This window comes from Lithobates pipiens, unplaced genomic scaffold (assembly GCF_037356315.1).
Source record: "Lithobates pipiens isolate NorthernLeopardFrog02 unplaced genomic scaffold, aLitPip1_a1.2 Scaffold_18, whole genome shotgun sequence".
NCBI classification, from domain to species: Eukaryota; Metazoa; Chordata; class Amphibia; order Anura; family Ranidae; genus Lithobates; species Lithobates pipiens.
In genome coordinates, this window is record NW_027507758.1 from 482,494,709 (window position 1) to 482,512,567 (window position 17,859).

At 43.0% G+C, this 17,859-nt stretch overlaps 1 protein-coding gene across 1 annotated transcript in view; it reads left to right on the top strand.

The window, feature by feature from the left end:
- The window catches only part of FARP2 (FERM, ARH/RhoGEF and pleckstrin domain protein 2), a 205,809-nt gene that overhangs the window by 163,254 nt on the left and 24,696 nt on the right, over positions 1-17,859 (top strand). Inside the window, exons 20-21 of the mRNA XM_077488426.1 lie at positions 74-142; positions 696-785. Coding sequence (XP_077344552.1) covers positions 74-142; positions 696-785 — 159 coding nt within the window. The remainder of the gene's footprint in view (positions 1-73; positions 143-695; positions 786-17,859) is intronic.

The window sequence follows — 17,859 nt, forward strand, 5'->3', positions numbered from 1 at the left end:
GTAAGTATTCCAGCATTATGTTCATGCTAAGGCATGTTTATTTCCTATGGTGATATTTTTGCTTTCTCTCCAGGAATTTATTAGAGAGGGCTGTCTATACAAACTGACCAAGAATGGCTTGCAGCCACGCATGTTCTACCTTGTAAGTATGCTCTACAAACATGGAAGGCTGGTATATTGAGAAAGTTGAAAGATGGTGTTGCTACGCACAAAATATAATACATTTGCTCCCAATCTGTGCAAATTTTTACATACTTTATATTAACAACCTGTTTCTTTGGGACCTGTAAATTCCGGACATATTTGGAATAGGTGCTGTTTGTTTTATGTTTCTAGTTTCCAATTTTTTTTTGAATAGTTTAACCAGGAAGGAAAATTCCATTCTTAGACTTTGAGAAGGGCAGGGTTTTTTGCAACGCAGAGGAAATTCTTGAAGCATCACAATGTTCAACAATTTTTTTCCTATATTCTATTATTATTCTCATAAAATATACAGTTGAAGTACAGCCCTTTCAGTGAAGTATTCTTCAATGATGAAAGTAAACATTTGTGTGGCAGGACAATTGTGATATACTGCAGATCAACTATCTTATCTAATGTCATTACTGATCCTCTATGGAATGTCTCTTTATTTTTGATTAAATCTGCATTTATTAAATAATGATAATTAAATATACAAGTTTGTGTCTCTTCAGTTTTCAGATATGCTGATATACACACGGAAAGGCCTGAGCTGCACTAACCAGTTTCGGGTTCATGGACGCCTGCCTCTCCATGGGATGTTGGTGAGTATGAATGGAATAGCTATTTGGCCTCCTTAACGCAACATGAGCACCAGAGCAAAATGTATAGTTCACAAATATATAAACGCTTTAAAAGGAGAACTGTATGCAGTAAGGAAAAAATATAAATTCAGTTTTATTTAAACAAATTTAATAATGCCTGTAATAAGAAAAGATAAGATTGCGCTATGGACAAATTTACCTGTTCGCTAGACAAGTTTAAATAAGTTTAAATGTTAAAATGACTACAATAAAGTGAACTGTGAGGGGTTAAAGCTGCCTGTGCTTGAAACCTATCCCTCAAGATGGGAATAGACTAGAAATCTGAAAAGTAAATTGAGCATTGGCGCTAAAACCTAAATGGTGTACTAAAAATGCTAATACTCTGCAAATTACATGAAATGAAGCCCAATGTGGGAATTTCACAAATACACTATATACGTGATATTAAAAATATATGTGAATGAAAATGTGTATCCGTTATCTTACAAAACAACCATGCACAAGTGTGGTAAAAAATACAACTAATCTATCACAACTAAAAATATAGGTGCTTTGGTAAAAAGTGCTTTTGCTCACATATATGAGCCAATACTTATACTCTAAAAAGTGACAATCAAAAAGGCATTGTGAAAATACCAAGTGAAAACATCAAAAAGATCATGTAATGTCCAATCCAAAATATATTATAATGTCCAACTAAAAATATTTGTTCAAAGTCGCATCATCTAGTTGCTGAAAAAACGCATAAGACTTTTATCAGATAGGAAGGTGAAGCAAGGTGACTGGTGTAAAAAAGGTTAAATTCCTCTCCGGTGCGCCACTCTGTGTTAGAGAAAAAATGTATATATGCGCTCACCAGACATTAAACCCTCAATGGGTTAACCAAGCAGTCACAGTATGAGCCACTGTGCAGCTCTCTCAGGGCTCTGCCACCGCTGTGCTGTGGGGATATTTTACACTCTTCCTTCCGTGAATGGTCCGTTTAGCGTTTGTACATGAAGGGAAACAGAAGTACAACCATGGTGCAATATTGTTGTGTAAACGTACTATGTTTATTAAAATCAGTTTACTCACAAATTCCAAAAAGACAGATCGCTATGAAATATGTTGCGCCGGCGTTACTGCTTGAATAGCAGTGTAAGGTGCACGTCCTAGGCCACGCCCTACGCGTTTCGTCAGAGCGACGTCATCTGGAGCGGCCATATTGGTGCACCTTCACGTTTATGTAGGGTGCAGTGCTCTTCTGCGCTTGCGCGATGTATTAGCGCCATTTTGATTGTGGGAATGCCCTATCCGAGCCGCTGTGTGTCTATACTGTATGCTCTCTTGTGACAGTACAAACGTGGGAAGACTCTTTACTTATTGTCAACCCAGGGTGTGCCGTCTTCTACTGTGTAACGGTCACAATAAAACCTTTGCCTTTATGTTTGTAATTGCGGACTCCGGGCATGGTAAAATATAATTATAAAGCACCGCAACCTACATAACTATTCCAGTATACTTATAAAAGGAATATCAACAATTATGCATGAATACAATTAGTATCTTCCGATATACTTATAAAAAAAGGTCAACAACTGTACATAAAAACAATTAGTAAAATTAATACAGTATATGTAAAAAATATATATATAAAACATACAGAAAAGAAAGGAGAAAAAATTAAAATGTATAAGGACCAAATATATGAAATTTAATATAAAATTTAATATATTTAATAGTAATACCCTAACCAGCTGCATATTGCATGTGTTACCTGCAGGGCTCCCTGAATACAGGATTTTTATATGTTTATTTTCAATATAAATAGTAATAATAGTTAAAAACAAAAATACAAAAAACTATATGTCCACTATCTTAGTGAATGGACATATTCCCCGGAAAAGGGGACAAGAGGAAAGAAAAAAACTAAAAGTGAAAAAATGTATATGTGTGCTACTATGCTCACACAAATTAGAAAAAATTTTTTTTCCCAATAAGGTGAAATGAATGTAATATGGGGAGATATTGATATCTGCTCATTTTAAAAAGCCTTATTTTAAAACATTTGTTAATAGGGCAAACTAGATAGAAAAAGTGCAATGAAAGGAAACTGGTAGTGAAGTTAAATGGGGAACTCAGTGTATAGATATATACCTCATTTCAAGGCCTTGTATATGGCCTCACATGTTGCTAAACGTATCCTCCAGTAGGGGGCAGACTTTTTTCTGTGATGTCAAACAATTATTGGAAGGGGGGGAGGTGGGAAAGGAAAACCTTCTAGGTTGTGGGTCGAATGTTATACTGTGATTTATTGGTTTTTTGGTCTATATTAGTCCTGCCTTGAACCGGTAATGTATAGTTATGAGTTTAGACTGGGGGAGTTTTAAAAGTTCGTTAAGAAGCAATTCAAATCCAGCTCTACATTCATTCCCTGGGGTTGGAGGGTGTCTAAATTGTATATCCATTTGGTTTCATTTCTGGATATTTTGATGGTTTTGTCCTCACCTCTCCAGTGGGCCCTTACTTTATCAATACCATAAAATGTCATCTGTCCTGGGTCACGATTATGGTAATCCCTAAAATGTCTGGAGACACTGTGATTGGGGTACCCTTTTTTGATATTCCTAATGTGTTCACCAATTCTAGTTTGGAGTTCTCTCGTAGTACGTCCCACATACTGTCTAGAACAGGGGCACTCTATAATGTAGGTGACATAAGTGCTTTTGCATGTAATGAGCTCATTTATTCTATATTCTTTTTTGTTTGAAGCTGACTGAAAAGTGGTTCTTTTCTTTTCAGTTTTTTTACTATTTTTACACGGGAGGCATTTACCGCACCTGAAAAAACCTTTCAGATTACCCCCTACTTTAATTTGTTTCGGGGGATCAATGGTGTTTTTAACAAGTTTGTTCCTCAATGTAGGTGCCCTTCTGTAAATAAATCGCGGTTTTTTTGGGAGGATATCTTTGAGTGTGTGATCTGCTTTCAAGATAGGCCAATGTTTCTTGATGATGGATTCCACCTCTTTATGTTGCCTATTGTATCCCGTGAGGAAAGCAACTGATAAGTTGTTAATTCTATCTCGTTTTTTATCTTCCAATAATTTGTTCCGGGAAGAAACCAGCAAAGAAGCCATTACAGAAATGGAGGTTGGAACCCGAGATGGACCAGACAAGACAACCCAAGGAGAAACCATGGAGAACACGAACGCCCTTGGCAACAGAGAAGGGCGGAACCACACAGGCCATCAGACTGGCAAACAGAAAACGCACAAGGGGGAAGAGAGGAGGCCTCCAGAAAAAGAAGAAGAGAACAATAGGAGATGGCATTTACAATCTCAGCCAAGTCGTGTTCACAGAAGAGGAACTTAGAGTTTTAAATATGGGGTTGAAATTTGCACCTGATAAAGGTCTGGATAAATTTGAAACTTACATAGATCTCCAAAAATTTGTGAGGAAACTTAATATCACCAAGTTTTTTGGTCCAACAAAGCCAAATACTAGGGACAAAGACAACGGTCCATACAAACATTCCCAATTAAGGAACAACTCCATATTCAACCCTAAGGTAACGCAGGATGAGAATATAAAAGTTTTCAAAAAGATGGTGGAGAACGATTTGAAGAACTTGGAAGTAAAAAGAACTAAAGGAAAAAACATATGGGAAACCATTAAGCGGATAGAAAAACAGAAAGGCATAGTAATCAGACCAGCGGACAAAGGGGGGGGCCTGGTAATTTTAAATAAACAGGACTACGAGAGGGAAATGGAGAATTTACTTAACATCCCTAACACCTATAAGAAACTGAAGAAAAATCCCAAAGTTGAATACGAAAGGAAACTTAAAAAATTTGTAGAAAAAGGGAAAACCCTCGGCATTTTAAACAAAAAGGAATCCAGATATCTGATACAGAAGGCACCTAAAACTCCAATTATATACCACGTCCCTAAAATACACAAGAATCAAAACAACCCACCTGGGCGACCAATTGTGAGTGGGATCGATTCCTTGTTCTCCAGATTAGGGGCCTATATTGATGGCTTCCTGCAACCGTTGGTAATTAAAGGAAAGTCTTATTTACGTGACAGCAAACAACTGATTGGAGAATTGAAAAATCTGACAATTCAAGAGAAAGACCTATTGGTCACGATTGACGTGGAATCGTTATACACTAATATAAGACAGGAGGATGGGCTCAGTAGCGTCGAGTGGGCATTGCAACAGATGTCTGACCTAAAACAAGAGCAAATACAATACCTAACGGAAGGTCTTAAAATGGCAATGCACCACAATTATTTTTGGTATAAGGGAACATACTATAATCAGATCAAAGGCGTAGCCATGGGGGCTAAATATGCCCCCAGTGTAGCGAATTTATTTCTCAATAGATGGGAGGAAGAGCAAATATATGGTGTACATAGGGAGAACCTCAAAATGTACCGACGGTATATAGATGATATCGTGATAATATGGGGTGGCACAGCAGAACAACTACAAGAATTTTTCAACGAGATCAACAATAATATTTACAACATAAAATTTACTGGTAATTACAACAACAACAGTGTGGATTACTTAGATCTACAAATATACAAGGAAGGAAACAAACTGGGCACACGCACTTTCTTCAAACCCACCGACCGTAACGGCTACATTCCCACAAATAGCTGTCATCATGCTAAATGGTTGGGGAACATACCAAAAGGCCAACTGATGCGACTTTACAGAAACTGCAGCAGAAGCACTGACTATGAACAACAAGCGGAAATAATAATAGAAAGGTTCAAAAATAAGGGATATGATGAAAGGGGCCTGCGCAAACTCAAAAACGAAATAAAACAAATGGAACGGAACAAATTATTGGAAGATAAAAAACGAGATAGAATTAACAACTTATCAGTTGCTTTCCTCACGGGATACAATAGGCAACATAAAGAGGTGGAATCCATCATCAAGAAACATTGGCCTATCTTGAAAGCAGATCACACACTCAAAGATATCCTCCCAAAAAAACCGCGATTTATTTACAGAAGGGCACCTACATTGAGGAACAAACTTGTTAAAAACACCATTGATCCCCCGAAACAAATTAAAGTAGGGGGTAATCTGAAAGGTTTTTTCAGGTGCGGTAAATGCCTCCCGTGTAAAAATAGTAAAAAAACTGAAAAGAAAAGAACCACTTTTCAGTCAGCTTCAAACAAAAAAGAATATAGAATAAATGAGCTCATTACATGCAAAAGCACTTATGTCACCTACATTATAGAGTGCCCCTGTTCTAGACAGTATGTGGGACGTACTACGAGAGAACTCCAAACTAGAATTGGTGAACACATTAGGAATATCAAAAAAGGGTACCCCAATCACAGTGTCTCCAGACATTTTAGGGATTACCATAATCGTGACCCAGGACAGATGACATTTTATGGTATTGATAAAGTAAGGGCCCACTGGAGAGGTGAGGACAAAACCATCAAAATATCCAGAAATGAAACCAAATGGATATACAATTTAGACACCCTCCAACCCCAGGGAATGAATGTAGAGCTGGATTTGAATTGCTTCTTAACGAACTTTTAAAACTCCCCCAGTCTAAACTCATAACTATACATTACTGGTTCAAGGCAGGACTAATATAGACCAAAAAACCAATAAATCACAGTATAACATTCGACCCACAACCTAGAAGGTTTTCCTTTCCCACCTCCCCCCCTTCCAATAATTGTTTGACATCACAGAAAAAAGTCTGCCCCCTACTGGAGGATACGTTTAGCAACATGTGAGGCCATATACAAGGCCTTGAAATGAGGTATATATCTATACACTGAGTTCCCCATTTAACTTCACTACCAGTTTCCTTTCATTGCACTTTTTCTATCTAGTTTGCCCTATTAACAAATGTTTTAAAATAAGGCTTTTTAAAATGAGCAGATATCAATATCTCCCCATATTACATTCATTTCACCTTATTGGGAAAAAATTTTTTTTCTAATTTGTGTGAGCATAGTAGCACACATATACATTTTTTCACTTTTAGTTTTTTTCTTTCCTCTTGTCCCCTTTTCCGGGGAATATGTCCATTCACTAAGATAGTGGACATATAGTTTTTTGTATTTTTGTTTTTAACTATTATTACTATTTATATTGAAAATAAACATATAAAAATCCTGTATTCAGGGAGCCCTGCAGGTAACACATGCAATATGCAGCTGGTTAGGGTATTACTATTAAATACATTAAATTTTATATTAAATTTCATATATTTGGTCCTTATACATTTTAATTTTTTCTCCTTTCTTTTCTGTATGTTTTATATATATATTTTTTACATATACTGTATTAATTTTACTAATTGTTTTTATGTACAGTTGTTGACCTTTTTTTATAAGTATATCGGAAGATACTAATTGTATTCATGCATAATTGTTGATATTCCTTTTATAAGTATACTGGAATAGTTATGTAGGTTGCGGTGCTTTATAATTATATTTTACCATGCCCGGAGTCCGCAATTACAAACATAAAGGCAAAGGTTTTATTGTGACCGTTACACAGTAGAAGACGGCACACCCTGGGTTGACAATAAGTAAAGAGTCTTCCCACGTTTGTACTGTCACAAGAGAGCATACAGTATAGACACACAGCGGCTCGGATAGGGCATTCCCACAATCAAAATGGCGCTAATACATCGCGCAAGCGCAGAAGAGCACTGCACCCTACATAAACGTGAAGGTGCACCAATATGGCCGCTCCAGATGACGTCGCTCTGACGAAACGCGTAGGGCGTGGCCTAGGACGTGCACCTTACACTGCTATTCAAGCAGTAACGCCGGCGCAACATATTTCATAGCGATCTGTCTTTTTGGAATTTGTGAGTAAACTGATTTTAATAAACATAGTACGTTTACACAACAATATTGCACCATGGTTGTACTTCTGTTTCCCTTCATGTACAAACGCTAAACGGACCATTCACGGAAGGAAGAGTGTAAAATATCCCCACAGCACAGCGGTGGCAGAGCCCTGAGAGAGCTGCACAGTGGCTCATACTGTGACTGCTTGGTTAACCCATTGAGGGTTTAATGTCTGGTGAGCGCATATATACATTTTTTCTCTAACACAGAGTGGCGCACCGGAGAGGAATTTAACCTTTTTTACACCAGTCACCTTGCTTCACCTTCCTATCTGATAAAAGTCTTATGCGTTTTTTCAGCAACTAGATGATGCGACTTTGAACAAATATTTTTAGTTGGACATTATAATATATTTTGGATTGGACATTACATGATCTTTTTGATGTTTTCACTTGGTATTTTCACAATGCCTTTTTGATTGTCACTTTTTAGAGTATAAGTATTGGCTCATATATGTGAGCAAAAGCACTTTTTACCAAAGCACCTATATTTTTAGTTGTGATAGATTAGTTGTATTTTTTACCACACTTGTGCATGGTTGTTTTGTAAGATAACGGATACACATTTTCATTCACATATATTTTTAATATCACGTATATAGTGTATTTGTGAAATTCCCACATTGGGCTTCATTTCATGTAATTTGCAGAGTATTAGCATTTTTAGTACACCATTTAGGCTTTAGCGCCAATGCTCAATTTAATAATGCCTGTGCTTAGACCACCCAAACCAAAGACTGTAGCTGGCACAATTTGACAACAAATAGAAAAAATAAACCAATATAAAAGTACAGCGCTAAAAAGATGAAACAAATCTGTGCTCCTACAAATCAGTTATTGACTTTCATTAATCCGTCCAAAAAAAAGTCCCAAGTTTAGAAAACAGAAAAGTGTGAACACCTTTAAAGTGCCTGGAAAGGAATCTTCTGTACAATATTCACTCATCAAACTCCTGAGGATGTCGCCATATGACGGAACACGTAGGGTGGAGTCTACGTGACCTATGCTGTCATATCGTACCAACCACTAAGCGTCTGCCACCCCTCTCTGCCAATCCCTACACTGGCTTCTGATTGTCTAGAGAATTACATTAAAAATACTAACAACATCACACAAACAACTCTGCCCCAAGCACCCAAACTGTCCTCTCCTCTCAAGACCTCCTGCTCTCAAGCTCCTTTATCACCTCCCCCCATGCTCGTCTCAGTACGATATAAATCCTGTATTATAATTATGCAACAGACCACGGCAAGTCTTCCAGTAGTCCGATTTGGAGCTTTTTAATATGCATATCCTAATCGTTGTAATGTGAGTGACTATTTTAATTCCATAAATCCCTGGTTTTTATACTGCACCATGAGGCTGTTTATTTTTATGCCTTTATGAGTGGAGTAACCAAGTGAGCTAGGTGTCTCTGGACCGCTAATGGGGAGCGCCATCTGGTTATATAAGAATGTGAATGTGGTCTGTGATGTTTTGCCCCAAAAAAAGCACTTTGACTGCTTAGTTTAAAGATGGTCAATATTATATGGAAAGAAGCTTCAGGTGCTCGCTATTGGTAAATTGTGGGTGAATATTGCACAGAAAATTCTTTTCCAGGGTCCTTGAAGCAGTGGCGGTCACTCCATTAGGGGCGCAGGGGTGCCCCCCCCTAATCCGTGTGCCCAGACCCTTATCTACTTGCAGGGGGCCGGACACGTGGATTTCAATGTTTTTTTTTTCTAGGCACACGATTAGAGCCTGAGGCTCTAACTGGCTTCAAAAAAGGGTGGGCTTGGGGCGGCGCAGAACACTAGGCCCTGAGCCCACCCCGTTGTGTCACAATAGCAAATTAATATTTGCTAATGTCTTCCTGCTTCTCTTCCTGGCTAATCAGGAAGTGGGTCTTAAAGTGGTAGTAAACCACTGAAAAAAAAACCTGCAACATAAAAGCATCCCCCAGTCATGACATGTTCCCTCTGCATTTCTTCTGGGTTCGCGGGCTCCGGCGCTTTGAGTAGCCGAAACTGTGATGACGTTCTGGCAAGGGGCTCTGAAGTTCCGGCATGATACGCTGGACTTTAACCACTTAAGGACCAGGCCTCTTTTTTAGATTTGGTGTTTAAATGTTTAAAACATTTTTTTTTGCTAACACCCTAGAGAATAAAATGGCAGTCATTGTAATACTTTTTTTTCACAACGTATTTGCGCAGCAGTCTTACAAGCGCACTTTTGGAAAAATGCACTTTTTTGAATAAAAAAAGAAGGCAACAATAAAATTAGCTAAAATTTTTTTTTTTTATATTGTGAAAGATAATGTTACACCGAGTAAATTGATACCCAACATGTCATGCTTCAAAATTGCATGGAATAGCGTAAAACTTTTACACTCAAAAATCTCCATAAGCGACATTTTAAAAATTCTACAGGTTGCATGTTTTGCGTTACAGAGGAGGTCTAGGGCTAGAATTATTTCTCTCGCTCTACCGATCGCGGCGATGACTCACATGTGTGGTTTGACCGCCCTTTTCATATGCGGGCACTACTCACATATGTGCTCGCTTCTGTGCGTGAGCTCGTCGGGACGGGGTGTTTTAAAAAATCTTTTTATTTTATTTTTTCTTATTTATTTTAATTGATTTTATTTATTTTTACACTTTTAAAAAAATAAATAAATGGATCACTTTTATACCGATTACAAGGAATGTAAACATCCCTCGTAATAGAAAAAGCATGACAGGTCCACTTAAATATGAGATCTGGGGGGCGTGGCCTGGACCGGCATGGCGTGAGGAGCGTTGTGAGTGAGCTCCGCTGGATTTCTATCCGTTTACTATTATCCTGAGGCTATTTCTCGCTCTTATTTAAGCTATTGCGGAACCCTGAATATCCCGGGCACGCAGGGGACATGTCTCCCTCTAAAGCGAAGCTGGAAGCGGCGGCTAAACTGGCTAAATTCCGCCACGCGGAGAAGGGCAACATGGCCGCTGATGGTGCGTCTCCCCCCTCCTCCTCTGCCGCGCCTGACCCTGATGCTCGAGTTCTGGAAGCCATCCTGGACTGCAAGAGCGCTCTCATGGGGAAAATAGAGGAGGTAAAGGTGGACGTTTCTCTCCTCCGGCAAGATGTGCAGAAGCTGCGGGACCGGGTGACTGAGACGGAGACCCGAATCAGCCGCGTGGAGGACGACCTGCCCCCGCTTCAGACGATTACTGAGCGCCTGCAACACCAGCTTTCCACGGTCCTGGCGAAGCAAGACGATATGGAGAACCGATTGCGACGGTGTAATCTATGCTTTGTCGGCCTACCTGAGAGCGTGGAGGGCAACGATCCTCCCGCATTTCTTGAACAGTTGCTGACCTCCTCCTTTGGCCGTGGGGAGTTCTCCTCATCCTTTGCGGTGGAAAGGGCCCATCGCATGCCCGCAAAGCCTCCCCCGCAGGGGGTTTCCCCCAGGACTTTTATTGCAAAATTTTTAAACTTTCGGGACAGGGATGCTGTCCTGCGCCTGACGCGACTGAAGGGCAATATCCCCTACCACAACACCGAGATCAAGGTTTTCCCGGATTTCTCGGCGGAGGTTCAAAAGAAGAGAGCGCTCTTCGCTGAAGCTAAGCGCCAGCTGCGCATACATCACTACTCTTATGCCATGCTTTTTCCAGCCCGTCTCCGGGTCGCGGGAGAGGACAGGGCTCACTTTTTTGATACCCCGGAGGCGGTGTTCGGCTGGCTGGAGAACAGAGCGGCACCGCAGCGGGAGGCAGCTTAGACCTTCGTGCTGCTATCGGATGTCGGGACGATCTGTTTGATGGGACCATAGAGGTATGAGGCGAACTAGATCCTGCTTCCCGGACTGCATGTGCTTTTTGGCAAGGTACTGTACTTTCTCGCCGCCCCGCTGAACGCGGTGGCATGATGACCTGGCCCGGACGCTTTTTTTTGCTGACAGTATGGAGATCTCCTCACCCCGGATCCCATCCCAAACTCCTGATATCCTTCCCCGATTCTCTCTCTCCTGAGCCCCTTCTCCCCCCTGGCCCCCCCTCCCCGCCCTTTACCGTCTCCTTATTGCTAAAGCCGCTACTTTCCAGGCTTGATTGTGTTCCTGCCTAAGATGTTCCACCATTTGTTTGCCTACTGACTGATTTCTGTTTTTCCAGCGGACTCTGAACTGTTATGGTACCCCGGACGGTCGCGGGTCGTTGGCCTGCATATTGCACTCCGCGGCTTTTTGACCATCCGTGGATGCACCCGGTGACCATGCTCCTCACGGTGTTGCTCGATCTTCAGAGTATAACCGTCACATTAGGTTTATGTTCTAATGGGGCCTACCCAGGGTCCCGTGAGCCGCAGGTTTGCGGGCTCGAGTTTCAAGCCTGGTTTCCCCGGGCCGGGCGGTGTCGGGCCCTGGCTTTGGCCTTTTGGTCGGGCCGGGGTCGCGCCGCACGGCCCGGTGTATGTTACATTATATTTCTATCAATGTTTAGTTTTTTAAGTTTTCTATGGTGGTATGGGCTGTGCCAATGTATAAGAATTGCATGTTGGTCGGTGTATCTTTGTGACAGTGGGATGGGAATCCTGTTGATTTCTTTCTGTGTTGTGGGTGGCGGGTGGGGGTGCAGGCTCTTCCATTCTAGCATATCTAAGAGATCTCTGTAATGGGCAGTTTGAAATGTCTCACTTGGAATGTTAGGGGGATCAGGGCGAAGCAGAAGCGCAGTGCGGTCCTGACCTATCTCAAAGCTCAAAAAGCAGACATAGTGGTCCTGGTGGAGACTCATCTTACTGGCCACCTGCTGCTGACGCTTAAAAAACCATGGGTGGGCTGGGTATACCAGGCCCCGTTCTCTACTAACTCCAGGGGTGTAGCGCTCCTGGTGTCCAAGTCTGTGCAATTTTTACTTATCCTGCTTAAATCTGATCCTGAGGGGCGGTTTCTATTTTTACATGCCCGCATTAATGGTAAGGAACTTCTTCTTTTAGCTATTTATATCCCTCCCCCTTTTCAGTTTACTGTACTAAATGAGGGCTTGGCGTTCATGTCCCAATTCCCTACTGTCCCGGCGGTGTGGCTGGGGGACTTCAACAATGTCGCACATAGAGATCTAGACAGGCTTGTGTTGACTCCCCCTCCCGCGCTGTCACCGGGGCTTACTAGGTTTGGCAGGTTTTTCCTGGAGCTTGCGCTGGTGGACACCTGGCGACATAGTTTCCCCACGGGCAAACAATACTCCTGTTTTTCGGCGTCGCATTCCACTATGTCTCGGATTGACTTTATTTTTATTTCACGCCCTCTTCTCCCATATTTGGGGGAGGTGGGGTTTAACCCGCGCGTGCTCTCGGATCACGCCCCGTACTGGGTCGTGCTGCGCCTCCCGGGCCCTCCACAATCCTATTCCTGGAAATTGAATCCTTTCTGGTTGGGGGTGACCCCCGGATTGGAGGACGCGGGGTCGGAATGGGAACTGTTTTTCGATATGAACCGCGGTACGGCCCCTTTTACGCTGGTATGGGACTCGTTCAAGGCACATGCTCGGCTGTACATGGCCCGCCAAATTTCGCAATATCGCCGATCGTCTGCCGAGGCGTTGCTTCAGGCGGAACACCAACTGTCTGTTGCTGAGCAGGAGTTTGTGGGAGACCCTTCCCCGAGTAAGGCTGATTTTCTCAAACTACAATCTAGAGTGGTGAATAGTTTGCATATAGAGCGGGCGGAGAGGAATGTATTCCACATCAGGCAAAGGGTGTATGAATGTGGCGAGCGGGCTGGTCGCCTGCTGGCCTACTTGGCGCATATGGACCAGTGGCCCCCCATGGTAGTCTCCCTACGTGGCTCTGATGGAGTGCTGATTTCTGACCCCGACGCGGTAGCTGAGGAGTTTAGAGCATTTTATGCATCACTATACCTCTCGACAGCCTCTAACGCTGGGGACGGGGTGGACGGGCTGCTCGAGAATCTCGAATGGCCTTGCTTACGCTAGCTCAGATAGCGCTCCTGGAGGCCCCTATTACCACCGAGGAGATCGCGGAGGCGATGTCCTCGCTAAATTTGTCCAAAGCTCCTGGGTCGGATGGGCTCCCCTTGAATTTTATCTAAAATATACTGATTTCCTGACTCCTAGGCTGCATGAACTGTTTTCTCATATATTTGAGTCGGATTCTCTCCCTCCCTCAATGCGTGAGGCTTACATAGTCCTCATCCCCAAACCTGGGAAGAATTTGGAATTCCCCGAGTCCTATAGGCCTATTTCCCTACTTCAGCTAGACATCAAGATCCTGGCCAAGGTCCTGGCTATCCGTCTGAATGCGGTTATCCTGGACCTGATCCATCCAGACCAGACGGGGTTCATGCCTTCCAAAAATACGGCTTATAATTTGCGAAGGCTTCACATGAACCTGCAGGCGCAGCATGACCAGGTGGGGGCTAGAGCGGTGATTTCTTTGGACGCAGCCAAAGCGTTCGATTCAGTGGAGTGGAGGTATTTGTGGAGCTGTTTACAGCGCTTTGGCTTCGGACCCCGTTTTATTAAATGGATACGCCTCCTGTATAGCGGCCCTTGTGCCAGGATCTTGGTTAATGGGCGGGTGTCGTCCCCTTTCCCTCTCTCTCGGGGTACTAGGCAGGGCTGCCCCCTATCCCCATTGCTATATGCTATAGCGGTGGAGCCGCTGGCGGCGGCTCTCAGGGGGCACCCTGATATCCGGGTGCTTGAGTGTGACAGCCTGGAGGAGAGGATTAGCCTGTATGCAGATGATATGCTGCTGTATCTGGCGGATACAGGCCCCTCCCTCCTTGAGACGATCCAGTTGTTTGGAGCTCACTCGGGGCTTAAAATTAACTGGGAGAAATCCCAAATTTTGCCCGTGGATCTGGGTGTCCCCTCCGAAGTTGAGGCCTCTGCCCCCCTCCTGCGGGTAAGTACGATAAAATATTTAGGTGTCTATGTCACCAGATCCCCCGAGGATTACATTAGGCTAAACATAGATCCCTTGGTAGCTTCCATGAAGGTCAAAATTAAGACGTGGGCCAAGCTTCCTCTGGGTGTTCTGGGTCGAATAAACCTAGTAAAAATGATTATTTTACCGGGGTTTTTATACGCATTTTGGCACTCCCCTGTTTATTTACCCCTGCGGCTGTTTAAATCCATAGAAGCCTTGCTAAATTCCTTTGTTTGGGGCTCGCAGCGACACAAATTATCGTGGCAAGTGTTGAAGTGTCCTGGGGATCTGGGAGGGGCGGCCCTGCCGGACTTCGCCCTGTATTACCTGGCGGCCCAGGTGTCCCACTTTTTCCACCTGGACAAACAGGACAGGGATAGGTATTTAGCATTTGTTTGCCCCAGGCGTGGACACTTGATCACCCATCCCTTCCAAATGCTCTTTAAAGCCTGCGCCTCGGCGGACATCCGGGGAGGTCGCAGAGGACTCCTTTATGCACATTGCAGGATTTGGGAGGTGGTGGGTAGAAAGCTGGCTTTTCCTGAGACCCACTCCCACACCCCACTTTGGGATAACCCCGGCTTGGGCGAATTGCGCCTGCTTCCGGGATACTCGGTCTGGCTCACGCATGGGGTTAGATTTCTCTCCGACTTATACCGAGGCCGGGTGCTGAAATCGTTTCAAGAACTTAAGGAAGAATTTGCGCTCTCGAACTCCATGCTCTACAGGTACCTCCAGCTTCGCCATGCTCTTCAGGCACAATTTGGGCAGTCCCCACCCGGGGTGGAGGGCCTGGCGGTGGTGGATGTGCTCTTGGGGCAAGACCCACGTAAACTGATCTCTAGCATATACAATCTTTTGACTCGACCCCCGGCGATTGTACTGTCAGAGGCCCTTAAGGGGAGGTGGTTGGAGGATGTTGGGGGATTTGAGGATGATGAATGGGAAGATGCCCTGGATGCTGGTAAAAAGGTCTCACCTAGACTCTCGGACTGGTTCACCCACCTGAATATTCTACATAGAACGTACTTGACCCCGATGCGTATTGCTAAATATAAACCAGATTACAGCCCCCTCTGCCCCAGGTGTGGTAGCCTACAAAGCACCTTTTTTCATATCCTGTGGTCTTGCCCGGTGATTCAATGTTTCTGGTCTCAAATTGTTAGATTTATCCACGACAAGATGGGGTCACCTCTGACACTATGCCCCAAACAGTGCCTTTTGGGGGTTTTCCCTGATCCAGACTCGGACAAGTACCACAAGATATTTTTACATGAATCTTTATTTATGGCTAGGTTACTGGTGGCGAGAAAATGGCTACAAGTCCAGCCCCCCACGTTTCAGGAATGGGTGGCTGCGATCAATCAGGTACTCCCGTACAAGAAAGAACTATATGCCCATAGGGGTTGTCACTCTAAGTATGCTAAAATCTGGGACACATGGTTGAATGAGGCCGCCACTTGCAATGAGCTTCCCTCACAAGGGCTAGGTGACCCTGCGTAATTGGACTAAAGGGGGTCGGCACTGCACTGCGCAATGAGAATATTGCTCTGGTGAAATCTATGTTCCCCTGATGTAATGTCCCCTTGGATTCGCCTTATGGACCCGTTCCCCCTGCTGCTTATGTATACTTTCGTTTCTGTTTTTATGTGTTTCTTTCAGTATTTTGCTCATATTGATGTATTGGGGACCTGCGCGCCCCCCTTGCCACACAGGATGCATTTTTTTTAAGTCTCCCGCTGTCGCGATCTTTGTATTGACCAATGTCTGTACAGTTTCTTTTTTGTATGTTACATTCTCAATAAACCACCACGTTGTTTGTAAAAAAAAATATGAGATCTGGGGTCAAAAAGTCCTCAGATCTCATATTTGGACTTAATAACTTAATGCAATAAAAAAAATAATAATATATATCATTTGAAAAAATGACATAAAATGTACCTTTTAAGAGGTATGGGCGGAAGTGACGTTTTGACGTCACTTCCACCCTCCTATGGTATAGAGGCGAGTGGGGGCCATCTTACCCTCACTCGTCTCCATACCCAGCAGTGGAAAGGACCCGATCGCCTCTGCCGCTACCGACGGCTCCGGTAAGTGGCGGAGGCCGCGGGAGGGGGGCGGCATCTCATGCACACTGCTGCTAACAAAACTCCTGTTTTACAGGCACTTGAATACTAATTTGAGTGCAAAATTTGGTGCAGCTGTGAATAATAGCCAATCAGCTTCTAACCTCAGCTTGTCCAATTAAGCTCTGACAAAAAAAAAAAAAAAAAAACCTGGAAGCGGATTAGTTTGTGTAGAGCTGAACCAGATTTTGCGCACTCCAGTTTTAGCAGATCAACCCATATGTGTCCATGCACACATAGGCATTTAGAGACAGGAAAAAAAACAAAATCACTTACATGTTCAGAGATGAGTATGTGGGCAGAAAACAAATGTGCATAAGTGCACATAAAAGTGCAAGTTTATGCACGTTTGTGCATTATTGCATTCTAATGGCCAGAATAAAATAATATTCTGACCAGTATCGTGCATTAGCGCCAACCGTACATAAATTCTTGTGAAAAATGCAGCTTTTGCCAAGTTTTTATTTTTATTTATTTTTTTTTTTTTTTTTTAAGCTGCTTTTCTCCTGCAAGGAGAAAAGGTGTCCAAAAGAGCACAGTGTTGATAAAGCCTTGGACGTAAGGCCTTTTGTAGACTAAAATCTATAGAATTATGTCACTAGTATGTCCCTTCAGGACTGCATGAGCTCACTAGTAACGTAACATTGGCGCAACAGCAGGAAAATTCAACCATCTAACACACCTACTGGCTCTACAAGATAGCAGAGGATGGATGCCAGGTATGGGGCGAATACGATTATCATCTTAAGCTAGCCATACATGGATCAATTCCACCTGTTCAGGGGGATTGGGCACATTTCAATCCATATATGGACAGGGAGGTTGTACAGAAGTCATTCCAATAATTGACTTCTGTCCAGCCACCCTGTCAGATTTTCCCTGCTTGATTAGCACCCACTGGCTATAGCTGGCTATGGGGAAGTCTCCCCACTGTCCGAATACAATAGGTCAGCGGGAAGCATTCCTATCGAGTGTGTGGATAGGGGAATTGAGGAGTCCGTTTTTTTTTTTTTTTTCTTTTTTGTTTTTTTTTCATTCAACACGCTGGTTGAATGAAAAAAAAAAATGATCCCTCTTCGGGCTGTATTATTTTATGATGCTGTATTTGTTCCAACTTTATATATTGATAGTGTCCCTT